We start from the raw sequence: 13,559 nt of genomic DNA on the forward strand, positions 1-13,559 counted from the left end.
TGAGTGTGGTTACTGCATTGTTCAAAGCCACCATGAGGTGGCGCTTTTTCCCGACTGCGTATCCCTTCGAGTTGATTCCATGGTGCTTTCAAGTGCTCCTCGAAAGCTGATACTCCCCAGATTTGAGTGCAAATATACCATTTAACTTATTTCTATATGTTGCATCATTACTGCTTTTTTCATACATAATACACTAGAATGTAGAGTGTTTTTTTCCGTCCCATGTTATTTTATTTAAATGTTAAGCAGCACAGCACTTCAGCTGCTGCTGTGGACAAATACAAGTGAGCATGGCATTATGTATAATGTATTTTATAAACTACAAGTAATATTAGCTAAGCCAAAATAAAATGTCACACTTCCTCAACTCAATGTAAATCCTTTTTTGGTTGGTTCATATATGTTTCATTCATATTTACATTTATTTCTGGTAGTGTTTGGAAATAACTTTTCGGAGGTAAAGACTACAGAATCTTATAGTCTAGACTTAATAGTAAACAGCTATCCAGTTGACAGTTCAGTACCATTACACTGACACTATGAAGGCAGACTGAACCCTGAACTAATTCCTTAAGTGTAGCACTGCCGGCCAAGCTGCAAGCCAGATGGCTGACCTACTCACCAGTTGGTGAAGTGGCGGATTTCCTGGTGGTTAAAATAAAATTACTTACAGTTGATAATTACTGTAAAAAACATAACAATTACAGGTCATAGGTACCTAGTTACAGTTATCATCTCATTCAGGGCAAAGTTTTTCAGAATAATGATAAGAAAACAGCACATTCACATCAAGGAGCCACCTTTGTCTTTATTATTCAAATGGTTTGGTTAATACAGACTCTGTGGTTCAGAGGGAGTCAGTGAGTTGATGTGGATGAACACTCCATCATCTGTCAATCATATACACCAAGCTAGATAACTGCATAAGAAGTGTTTTGCTTAAAAGTTACACAGGACAAAGAAACCTTGTGTAAAACTTTCCTGATGGGGGCTTTATTTGTAATTAAAAAAAAAAAAAAACATCAAAAAGAAAAAAAAACATCTGTAGTGTGAAATCTTTTTCATCTTTTGACATATGATACATTTCTTTAGATTTACAAAAGTGCAAACAGATCATGTTCAGATCTCCTAAATATAATAAGCCATGGCATGTGGAATTCAAACAGCCGCATCTGAAATAGCAAATATTTGTCTTGGACCTCGGTGCCGTCAGTCAGCTACACAGGTACAGGATGAGGAATTTAAACATCACTGTTGTTTTACATAGTGGGAGAGATTTTCAATACGAGTCCTCAGCAATGAATATTGTAATGATTATGGCACACACCTTTTGGTCCATCCATAGACACACAGACATTGTTTTCGCTAAATGCTTAAATAGGTCTTTGTGTGGATATACAATGTGCACTGCTGTGTAGCCCCCCCCTAGTCTCCCACCCTCCCCTTCCTCATTCATGCTGTTATTGGTTGAAGGTCATATATCATGGCAATACTGGACTTGACTGTACAAGGGCCGAAGGTCAGAGTTTACAGGAAGTAGTCTGGGGTGCGACGAGTGACATGCGGCTCCCCTCTGCGAGGCGCAGGATCAAACTGCAAGCTGGGTAGAATGAGAGAGGGAGGGGGGGAAAAAAGCAGAAAAATTATTTTCCAGTCATACATATTCTAAGCATAATGCATGTCAGCATTGATATTGATATTTTGCACATAATTTGAATTTAGCAAAGCCTGTAGCTCTATCTCATATGAAACATTTACTCTAAAGTCATGCAGAGCTTCAGCTTTTAGCAGTCCACAGAATTACATGCACAAACTCCATTTTTTTTTAATATACTTACAATGAGTATTTGAGAGTGTCATCTAGTTCCATGATAGCTGCCTGGTTGCCACAGCGGTAGCAGTAGTTGGGAGCACTAAATATTGTTACCACATTCCTCTCATGGCACCAGTTGTAACCCTGGGGGAAGGAGATTTATTATTCACTAGGGATGTTTAATTCAGGAAAAAGTGCTACTGTAATGCAAATCTAAACTGCACACCATGTTCTTGAACTCAGCATGACAGAGTTAGCTGGTGAAACATGCATGGTGACTCTTAAAATCAAACAGCCACTGTAGCCAGTTGATAATAAATCTAGTTTCCTATCCCAGACTAAACTCTCAGCAGCAGACATACAGAACAAAAAATGAAACTACACACAGACACACACCTCCATAACCAGCTGGTGGGCACGGGACACCAGTGTGAGGCGGTTGGCGTGGTTGAAAGTCTCCGAGATGTCCTGACCGAAAGTGTAGCCAGCTCCTCGAGGAGAGATGCCCCAGCCGCCGCGGTCGTCAGGGTCTGACCACAGCAGGTCACACATGGGACCCTGTGGAGAGGAAGAGGAGGAGGAGCATGTTAGCAAGGAGACACTAACACAGCCCTGCTATTGATTACCTGAACAGCCACCATCATATCTTAACTGCAAATATAGTGAGTTTTGGAGAGACCAGAATATCAACACATTACTTCCTTTGTGTCTTTTAGGTGTTGGCCCTGATAAAGTGATGACAGTTATTTTCAACCAAATCCTGTTGTTTTCTGTCAAATTCTTTATAACTTAATAGCTTTGCTTTTATAAACACATTTTACTAATATCTTTACCTCATGTGGCACTTCCTGTAAACGGTCCAGTGCTCTAATGTGATCCAATGTATCTATGGACGGTGACAGGCCTCCATGAAGGCAGAAAATCTGGAAGGACGAGAAGACAAAATTAGAGTACTTCACTTGGACCATCAGCTTCTGAATCAATCACACATTCTTACTATCTAACCAATACGTCCTAATAATGCTAGGTGTTTCATTCCAGAGCAACATTAAATTCTATCAGAACATTAACATCTGTTCAGTCACTGCACTGCGGTATATAAGTATAACTGTGAAGCCAACCGTGTATTCTCACCTGAGAGTCTACCAAGGCAGTGAGGGGGAGGTAATCGAACAGGTCTGTGAAGTACTTCCACACATTAGCGTTACCATATTTCCTTAGGCACTCGTCATAGAAGCCGTACACTTGTGTGATCTGTCTGCTCTCATGGTTCCCTCTGAGGATTGTGATGCGCTCCCGGAAGCGTACCTGAAACATGAGCAGAGAACAGAGCTGGGTGTTGATTTTGTTTTTTCCCCCTCGAGAACCCTATCAAATTTCAGTTTTGAAATAAGTCAAATGTGTGAGCACTTTTTAAATTATTACTCACCTTAAGCGCTACTAGTAAAGTGACTGTTTCTACAGAGTAGTACCCTCTGTCCACGTAGTCTCCCATAAACAAATAGTTTGTGTCTGGAGATTTCCCTCCGATTTTGAACAGCTCCATGAGGTCATGGAACTGGCCGTGCACGTCACCACACACTGTCACTGGACATCTCACCTCCTGGACGTTTGACTCCTTGGTGAGGATTTCTTTTGCCTGGAAAACAAACAAACACACATTTAACTGTGGTTCATGGATTGAAAAATCCAAAGGAGCTTAAAAGATCCCAAAGGTCAAGTAGTAAATATGATCATACTGTCTATTTGGACATCATGTAATTATCTTATCAATAACCTAACATTTAACTTGTATAGCATTTTCCCCTGTTATGTAACGTGTGCTGTTTTACTGTGTTCTACTCATTCAAATGCAGGAAAATGCATGTGACCCAGCACCGTAATCACACGCTCTATACACTGTTATTTCCCATCTCATTCTTTGTTCTCCATCTTTATTTCAGGGACAATCAGGAACAAACAATTTCCACATCAGCCTCCAGTGGGGTCTACATTAAGATGCTACACAGTGATTAAAACACAACCCCCAACATCACCACCATAATCTCTCCCAGGAAATAAGCCCCTGTGACACAGAGAGAGAGAGAGAGAGAGAGAGAGAGAGAGAGAGAGAGAGAGAGAGAGAGAGAGAGAGAGAGAGAGAGAGAGAGAGAGAGAGAGAGAGAGAGAGAGAGAGAGAGAGAGAGAGAGAGTGTGTAGTTTCCTGTGAGCCTGCCTTGCAGCACTTGGAAAGACAGCTCTGGTTGCACTGCAACATTTCCTGAAAATCAATTAGTGCAATTCTCCAAAAGAGTGGAGAAGAGTCACTGGTGTTTCTGGGTGAGACACTTGGTTTACTCTGATTATTACTTTAAAACAACTCAGCTATAGCTAGGAGAGCTGTGGCAGCCACTACACCAAAAAGTCAATCTGAACTAAAAAAAGAAGTGTATGACTCAGTAAGTGGCCCACAGCTCTACTGTTTTTAGAGGAAACACTTGGTTACTGTTGTCAGCTGATTCAGTGCAAACGAGACACAGTCACACACTGATGGAACACTCAAAATATGTAGAGGATTTTCTTCTGCAGGTCAGATGATGCAGGATAAAAATAGGCTACAGGACATCAGTTGGCTTTGTTTAAACAACCAATTGAGCGTGAGTAGTGACAGATTCTCCTTATTTTATACCTTAGGGGGGTTTTAACTTGAGTTGTTCCAATTCCAATACTAATCAGAAAAGCCTCTGGTACTGTCGAATATATTGGATTGGGAATCAGCGAGTATGCCAGCCTATGCACCGTTCCAATTGCACATAATGTATTGATAAACTTTGTAGTTTCACACCCCAGATAAAATGGTAGTTTCCCCTGAAATCAATTCTTCTTCGCTGCTCTAAAACAGTACCCTACACGCAGCTTACTGTTATAGGCTGGTGAAGAAAAATTAATTTCTGGTAAATAGCATGAGCGTTTCTGTTTTGACCAGCGCAGCTCTTCTAGCATTTACGTTCATGTCATGCTACTCGGCCAATCACTGCGACTCAAGTCATTGAGCGAGATACACGCACGCAGTGAGACGAGAGATGGTCAGAGCAAAAAGTTAAAGAGCATACTGACAGCTTTCAGTAGTAGTCTACGACAGTTTTACATTCTATTTCCATATGTTGTCAAGTATAAAGTTTGTCAATTGAACTTCTACTATAAGTGAAGTATTTAAACAGTATTTGTATAGGAATGATTCTGTCCCAAGCTTTTTAATCCATATCAGGGTTAGTAGTACATAGCTGTTAAAAATATTTTTCAATGCATTGGTATCAGATCGATACTTGGTATGAAGAGAGAAAAACATACATTTCTGTCTGATTTAAGAAGGAAAGCAAACATTCTGTGAATAGTTTTCGATAAGCAGGTGCCTTATGGTTGTGCTGCCTTTACCAGTACTGATTAAAACAAAAGCTAAAAATAGGGGAAAGCTTTAAAAAGTACTAATACTAAATCTGGAGACCCACAACAAGGCCTATTCCTGGAATCAGTCTAGCTTGGCAGGCTGGTCCGACTAAGGGGGTCGGTCAGCTGGATGAGCTCTTTTAAGAAGCTTGGGAGGGAACAAATCTCAGCCAGAGAAATGCTCTGAGCTGAATGACCACCAGACATGTCCAACTTCCTAATCTGCGTGAGAGCAAGAAGAGAAACAGGGTGACATAGGGAAATAGGGAGGTTAGGGTGGGTTAAGAATCACACCAGTTTTTTTATACTCCAGTCATTTTTAAACATTTACTGATGTGTGACTCTAGAGAAAAGGTCATTGTCCATCCACAACAGGCAGAGGCAGGGGTTATTGTGTTCTGTGTGGTTCATATAATTGTTATCACATAACAGACTCTTTGAAAGCAGCTGCCTATTTGGTTTGGGCAAGCACGTGTCTCCTTCCATCTAAATCCCTGTTGTTTTATTGGTGGCAACATTTTGAGCAGCCCCCAAACATTTCACATTGATCCATTAATAAAAAAAAATTTAAAAAAACTAAATGCGACCAGGGTGAGAGACACAGAGAACTGACATCGACAGAGTGCTGAAGTTGGCCTGTCACGCCAGCAGATGGGATAGAGAGAGACAGACCCACAGTGACCGGGACAGGACCGCAGCGCTGCACAACGCTGACCTATATTACACACACATACGTACAAACCGTCCACGTGCCCATACTACCATGTGGCAGGAGGCCTTTTAGTGACTGGATGACAGATTGACCTGGGCTTCCAACTCTAAAGCAATTGACTCGCTAATCCAGAGAGAATATTCTACATGCCTGTATTAAAGTGGAACAGCAGTATATTTTTCATCTGCCCCTTTCCTCCCTTCCTGATTACTGAGAGTTAGATGAGGGGAAATAAATAAATATGGGCAGGCAAAACGCATTTCAAGTGGGCCAGGTCAGCCTGTCGGTGATCCTGCTTACTATTCACTGTTATAAATCTTCAACTGCCTTTGTTAAGTATAACATGGATTGAGTTGAAATGAGCAAATACATGTGGCAAACATAATTAGGTTAAAAAGTATGGTAGGTTTGGATAGTGAATCATGACTTTTTTTGTCATGGTGCATAACTTTTTGGACGACAGAGAGCATTAGAAATCAAGGACACTGTGGTCAGGACTATTAAAAGGAGCATAAACATAATGTAAATCAATCCTCAGGATTTTTTAATGTTATTGCTGCAGTGCTTTTTGGTTCAGTTCAGCCATGAAGGCTATCACTGTTTAACTATCCAACTGGTCCATGCTTTAGGTGGAAATATAAAGGATCCTCTGATCTATATTGATTTTAAATTCAGATCAGTGGACTCCCTGGAAAAAACAAACCAGACACTGGGTTTAAACAGAAGTAGAGATACCCTGTCAAAGACAATATACTTTAAGTGCCATTTCCACCCCTAATTCATTTGGACATCCTCCAAAAGTTACTTCGCCAGTGCATGACACAGTATATGGCCTGAAGCTCTGTAACCTAACTGTATGAGTAATGTCCAATGACACATCAAGTACCACCTCTGTGCCCTAAATTGGCTCAACTGATTATCACCTATTTAATATGAACTTTGTATGAGGCAAGCACACTGACAACTTGGTCTAACAACAGATCCAAGTTATATTTTCTCACTGTATGCTGTATTAACTATTTTATTTCGATCCTCTTATTTCTGATCAAGAGATTTTTTTTTTCTTTAATGAAAACCCTGCAGTAGTAAATTAATAAACCAAATTGTTGTTGTTGTTGCAATGATTCAATTTGACATCATAATCAACATCACCTGCACCTTATTGTAAAAATATCTTGTAAATAGCCTTCATGCCATTTCACTTCATGATCATGTAACAAAACAAGGACAGAAAACAAAACATATCAGATCAAATGTTAGATAAAACTAATACAATGTGACCAGCTGCTTCTGGCTCCAGGGCAACGTCTTCATAACTCACAATTTAAACTTGGATTTAGTGATAACCTCAAAACTTTGTGTGCGAGAGCGCCATTTATTCACGAGGCGGCAAGTCACAGCTCGTACCATGGATGCCAGTCCAGGGGTGAATGAAAAAGATGACGGTGGTTGTTACGTAAGCACCTCGCCCAAAGTACTGTGTAGCAGAAATGACCACAAAGCAGCTGTAGGGAGGGAACCTCTGCCCAGATTACAGCTGTGCCCAAGACATTAGACGCCTCACAGTCAACAAACTGCTTAGTCGAGCGCTGAGAACTGAAGTCAGCATTTTCCCGGCTTCCGCAATATAATCCCATTAAAGTGAGATAACACAGCCAAAGGTTCTCCTGGAGACAACTTAGGGCAAATTAAGCTTGACGACTAGGCAAAACTACATCCACAAACGATGACCTCACTCAAGAGGTTTATGGTGGTTAGAGGTTAAGCATCTTCCTGACAACAGCACTATAATCAGTGTGGAAATCAGTACCACAAGCAGCTAAATGATGGCAGACTGTGTCAGTATTGTCACCTTTTCTACTAACAGTTTGTGAGTTTTACTGAGATGCCAACAACAACCTTTTAATCAGAGTCAGACATTTTGACTGGAGTGTGTTCAGGAGGATCACTGTATTGCTGCTGCTACTACTGCTAATTTCTCTAAATAAAATAGTGACATCAGTTAGCAAACAAAGCTTTAGTCACTGCCCTGACAAGCTGCATCAAACTGGTTTGAACATAGACAAGGGTCATACAAAAGACGCCACATGACAAAATGATTACATCATTCTGATACACTTGAGATGGTGTCATGTGATATTTACGTTTGTACATGAACTTGGATGAAATAAGAATTTCCCCAGCTTTCATAACTTAAATTTTCTATTTATGTTTCTGTAGAATTTCTGCCCTTTATACATCTCTCTTTTGTGTGCAGCACTTTGTAATCTCCACTCGAAGATGATTTACCTAACACAAGACAAGACAAATGAATTGGATCCAGCTGATGGTTAGTAAACGGTGCCTCATAAGGGTGTCAAATGAGCAAAGACATATACAAGACAGGGCTTGACCCTTAAAAGACAGAAACAATGTCTGAATGGTTATATAACTCTCAAAAGATTTATTTTTGAATAGAGGGGAATAAAAGGTCATGAAAAGGATATATCTCTGTCTGAAGCACATGTTATTCATCTAATTACATTTACTCTGTGTAATTGGCAGGGACATAAAACCAATTTCCAGTGAACAGAGCCTTGTCTGCAGCCACGTAATTTCAACCTGTCGACTAGATCAAACACTGTTAACTGCACAAACAGATGACCTCACAAATCTGTACACAGCAAACAATATTTGCAAAATACATCTAGAGCCTTGAGATGGGGAGATACTGCAATGCTGGAAACTCGAAAATCTGCACTGATTCTGATCAACAGGATAAAGCTTACAACCTTGTCCCTGTGCTCCAGACACCAGACAGGAACTCTGATATGTCCTGCCCTTTCTGGGACAGCTGGAGAGAAGAGCTGAAAAGACTGAGGACAGATTGCACAGCACATCTCATTCCTCCGCACCCCCATACATCCCAAAACAGAGACAGCCGTTCTCTGAGTCACAATGAACAGTGTTATCCTGAGTCACACACTCTGATCCCCTTAGCAACAAAGGCTTTGATAGTGTTAGTGATGCAACTCACAATCAATCATATCCTCTGCTATTTTTAAATCAGGGAGGATGTTGTGTAGGTACATTCTGCTGGAGATATCAAGAAATTCACAGGGGGTGGACTGATAAATGCAGGTAGACAGTTGTTAGGAGCAGCTGAGTTCAAATAAGCTGTGACAATGATACAGCCTCAGGGTGAGGAAACTGTGCAGCTTTCCTTTTTCCTCTCGTCTACTTTTATGGCATCTTTGCTGCATTAGGGAGGAAACCGTGGCGAGCGAGAGGAAAGAAAAACACAACATTATTTGTAGAGCTTGTTGACTGTGCTCATTTTTCATTGTATTTATAACAAGGCTCACCAGTCAATCTGTTTTCTTGATCATCAAAGACAGATGTATGCAGAGCCAAATACATGCCCACAGCTTAACTAGTTAAACTTCTTGAGCTCACACACGACTGCTGCAGCATGGACGACGACGACGACCACCACCACCACCACCACCACCCTGCCCCATGGGGAGGGTTCATGTCCCAGTTCTGGATCTCAACCCATGATGAAAAACAGGGCTGAATAATGCATTTGAAACTACTGGAACTGACTGTATCAATGCTGAGAGAAAAAAGAAAACAAATGCTGGGATTAACGAGCCACTTGAGAATAGCGTGCCCTTAACCCTCAGTGAACAGCACTCCAAACATGGTAGTGGGTCTAGTTTTTGTGTCCTTGTAAGAGCTGGGAAGGATATAGCCGCAGAATAGAATGAAAATCCACTACAGCAAATGGCAACAAAAAAAAAAATCTGTCCAAATGTAGTCTCTGTTGTCAGGTTTAAATTTAAATGAATTAAAGAAAACCAGGATACAACCGAACTAAACCACCATAAACTGAAGGCAGGTTTTGTTGTCAGCTAGGATTTCTAACACTGACATCCAACAATCAGAGACAGAGGTGTCAATTTCTCCAGCAATGATGCCTAAATAGACCATTACATCAGGCAGCAATAATATATTGCGCACTTTGGGAAAGGGGTGTTGGACTTTTTGGAAAACAGAAATATTAAATTAGATTAAAAAAAAAAAGACTTGGCTTCAATAAATAATAAACAATAAATAGAAATCTAGAAACAAGTGAAATCTGAAATCTTCCTTGAAGTCCATACATCTAGAGCTGGAGGTCAGCAGGCAGCATAAAGGATATTCAGGAAAGACTGGGGTTAAGCTCCAGCTTAGACCAGAGAAGTCTGGAGAATCAGTTGGCTGCTTACCAGCCAAAGGAGGAGCACAGCAAAAGTCTAGCTGTCGAATAAGCTGCACGATGTGACTGTTTGGTGGTCCACTTTGCTTTCAGTCAAAGTAATTTGCTTGCATTTGTCTCCATGTTCCCCTGAGTGAGTAACATGTACAATGTTGATCCAAATGTCCTCAAACATGGAGAAGTAAACCAGAAACAAGGGCAGAGGTTTAACAAGGGGTCAGAGGGGCCATTCACATGATGTATCTTTAAAACCAATAAAGTCATGTTTAAGTTTGAAAATTGACTACTTTATGGCCTAGTAAACATGCCTGCCTCACTACTTAATGGCGTCACAAGTAAATGAGAAGCCAGACGAAGGACAAGGGTCAGAGGTTAATTGCAATTTTCTTGACAACCTGTAAGAAATACAGGGTAATCATACAGCATACATGAACACTTACTGAGTAGTGATAAACCACGATTATCTACCTCAGTTCGCTCATATTTTAGCTGTACAGTTACAACTAACCAGCTTTTCCATGGCTTCAATCTGCTCCATATTACATAAAGATAGATTTTTATGGTTTTTTGTTTTTTTTTTCCTACAAGTGTGTCTTTGCTGTCAACATTCACCTATCTTTTTCGTTTCCTACCACGTACCTGTTTACATACAGACAACATGAGGCATAATACGGCGCAGTAATAAGTAAGCGGCCAGTCTCTACATGTACAAGTGGACTTTTCCTGCCACATCGAGCTAAAGGAGATGCTACAGGTCATGGTGACAGCCTGAATGAGGGGGGCTGTAAATGTGGAATGTGACTTGAATTCACAGTCTGGCTGTGACCCTGTCAGCAACCGACAACATGTGCTTGTAAATCTGAATTTCTAGAAAGTTCTGACAGGCAACAGCCCAAATGCCCTAAAAATAAAAAAATAAAAAAAGAGAGAGAAGGCTAACTGCTCATTATGATTGTCAAATATACGCACAGCGCAGTGAAATGTACACTATAGACGCCATTTTAAGAATGTCTGGAAGGCGGCGGTAAGGAGAGAAAAGACGTTGACAGTTACTTCGGGGTTGAGGGGAGAGGATTTGTGTTTTTTAAATATCTCACCTTTTCACACAGTGTTTTCACTTGTCCCTCCGACAGCTGCTTGCATTCGTTGAGCTGCTCGATCCACTGATCAAGTTCTTTCGTAAACGCCTTTTCGTCCATTTCTGTGTTTTTCAAGGGTCGCTGCGGTTTCGTTTGACGAAACGTTAGTTAGTTGGTTTAGGAGTTGACTCCCTCGAAAGTTCTTGTCTTTTCCAGAGCTTACGAAACGGCCGCAGAAGGTGCTAATTGCGCTCTTATCAGCAGACGCATGGACCTCCGGCTGCCAGATCGCTATGATTTGACTGAATTGCAACTGAAGGGAGGGAGGGAGAAACGTCAGTTTGTGATCCACCCTGGAAATGAGTCTGCGTCGAGTTACCTCGCAATAAAACGCCGTACTTCCGGTCCGTACCTTCTAAATAAAAGCATTTCCGCTAAGTGCGATACAAGGCCCCAAAACGAATATTATCAAAATAATAAATAATTAAAATAAATAATTAATAATTAATTAAATAATAATATTAATAAATAATTTTAAGAACATAATAAATAATTAAAATAAAATAATTTTGTCTGCAAGTGAATATTTACAGCAGCTGGTGGGTGTATTTGTAACTTGTATTACTAGTGGGGCCTTGTATCACACTAAACTAATGATATATATATATATATATATATATATAGGTTGCAGTGCATTCATTTTTATATCTCTTTCAGTTGAAAAAATTGCCATTGCCAGGGCCCGTGTAAAACCTATAAAATGCAGGTACTACACTCTTCAGAAAATCTTCAGGGACTTCTAAGAGAAGCTGCACTATCTACCAATTCTCTCTTTTTAGCCTAGAGAATTAACAATGTATGTTTGTTGAATACTGGCTCAATATTGTAAGTCTATACAGTTTTTGAGAGGAGCTGAACTGACTGTTTGGATGACCTTAGTTCATTTTGATTTAAAAACACTGTCAAAATACATTTCTGTGCACAAAACGAGAAAAAAACCTAAAACACTCTCATGAAATCTGACTAATGCACATCAGTCTTCACTGCCTGTTGAAACGGTTATAATATTATAGAGAGTAATTGAAGCAAAGTTTACCGCCCAGTGTGACTGATCTTACTTCCGGTCTCCTTCTGGTTGATTGTGTCCAGCTTGACGCAGCAGCACGGTGCCGCCCGACACAAATAGCAACCGAAAACCAGTGACGGCAGCTCTGTCATTGGTTCAGCGGGCTGCTTCCTCTGCACTTTATTGGCCCACCGTTTAATAGAGAAGTTACCAACACACACCAGAGAGAATACATCATCGCTCCCTGGAAGCATGTTGTGAATTTTATGGCTTGGCCATGATGTCACTGTTTTACATGTAGCCTAGCCCACATTAGGTAAACAAAACAAAAGGCAACAAGTACCTGTGAAACCTGATCGCCAACAATATTTACGTAAGCTTCTGTATTCAGTTCACAAAATAATATTCTATATTTCTTTTTTTTTTTTTTTGTTTAATATTTCTTACATGTTTTTTTTTATGTGTAGCCTAAAGAGTGTATAGCCAACACAAAATTATTGATTCCACCGACCTTACTAACAGGTGTTGTCTGTTTATACAAAGCTTTATCATTTTCCTCTGTGCCACAAACTATTAAAAACCCTTCAGTGAGCCACATCATTGCACTGGTGACATGATCCTTCACTAAGATCAACACTGGCACTAAGTAGATACGAATACACCCACCAGCTGCTGTAAATATTCACTTGCACACAAAATCCATGGCCGACAATATCCCCCAACAAATGGTCTACACTACTATGTGTGTGACAGTTGCTAAAAGCTACATTGCTCAGATGTTTTCAGCAGACAGCGACTGACAGGCTAGAGAAGTTGGAAAATATCAAGAGCCGGACTGGTACGCTGTCGGTTTTCTGTCTCTTCATGGGATTTGTGGAGACAAAGCTATGGGGTAACACCGGCCTTTTCATCTGTTCATTACATCGAAGCGCTCTGGTTTGAAATGTTTGAATGTAACAGCAAACGTCCAGAGCAGGCCTTTCCTTGAATATAAAAGTGCTTTCTATGGAGAACTGAGGATCGCTTGCTTATTTAGAAACACACCATAACATAACAAACCAAAATCATTTTAGATGGGCGTTCAGGGTGGGGCAGTGTTATCAGACAGAGCTTTCGATGACATGTGAAACCCCATTTGTCAGTAGTTTGTCTTTATCTTCCCAGTGTAAAAGATTCCCTCCAGCCTCAGACTGTGATTCAGTGATTCAGAGTCCCCCCCCCCC

At 40.6% G+C, this 13,559-nt stretch overlaps 1 protein-coding gene across 1 annotated transcript; it reads right to left on the bottom strand.

The window, feature by feature from the left end:
• Positions 1-788: 788 nt before the first annotated feature.
• On the bottom strand, positions 789-11,574 carry ppp2cab (protein phosphatase 2 catalytic subunit alpha b). Its single transcript, XM_071461043.1, has 7 exons — positions 11,289-11,574; positions 3,243-3,452; positions 2,948-3,121; positions 2,647-2,736; positions 2,210-2,371; positions 1,839-1,957; positions 789-1,600 (listed from the first exon to the last, which is right to left on the bottom strand). Exons 1-7 carry the CDS (start codon positions 11,388-11,390, stop codon positions 1,528-1,530), a joined length of 930 nt encoding a protein of 309 aa, XP_071317144.1. The 5' UTR covers positions 11,391-11,574; the 3' UTR covers positions 789-1,527.
• Positions 11,575-13,559: the final 1,985 nt, after the last annotated feature.

The sequence above is a fragment of the Trachinotus anak genome, unplaced genomic scaffold (genome assembly GCF_046630095.1).
Source record: "Trachinotus anak isolate AG129_WGS33_773 ecotype Australia unplaced genomic scaffold, CSIRO_AGI_Tana_v1 ptg000024l, whole genome shotgun sequence".
In the NCBI taxonomy this organism is placed as follows: domain Eukaryota; kingdom Metazoa; phylum Chordata; class Actinopteri; order Carangiformes; family Carangidae; genus Trachinotus; species Trachinotus anak.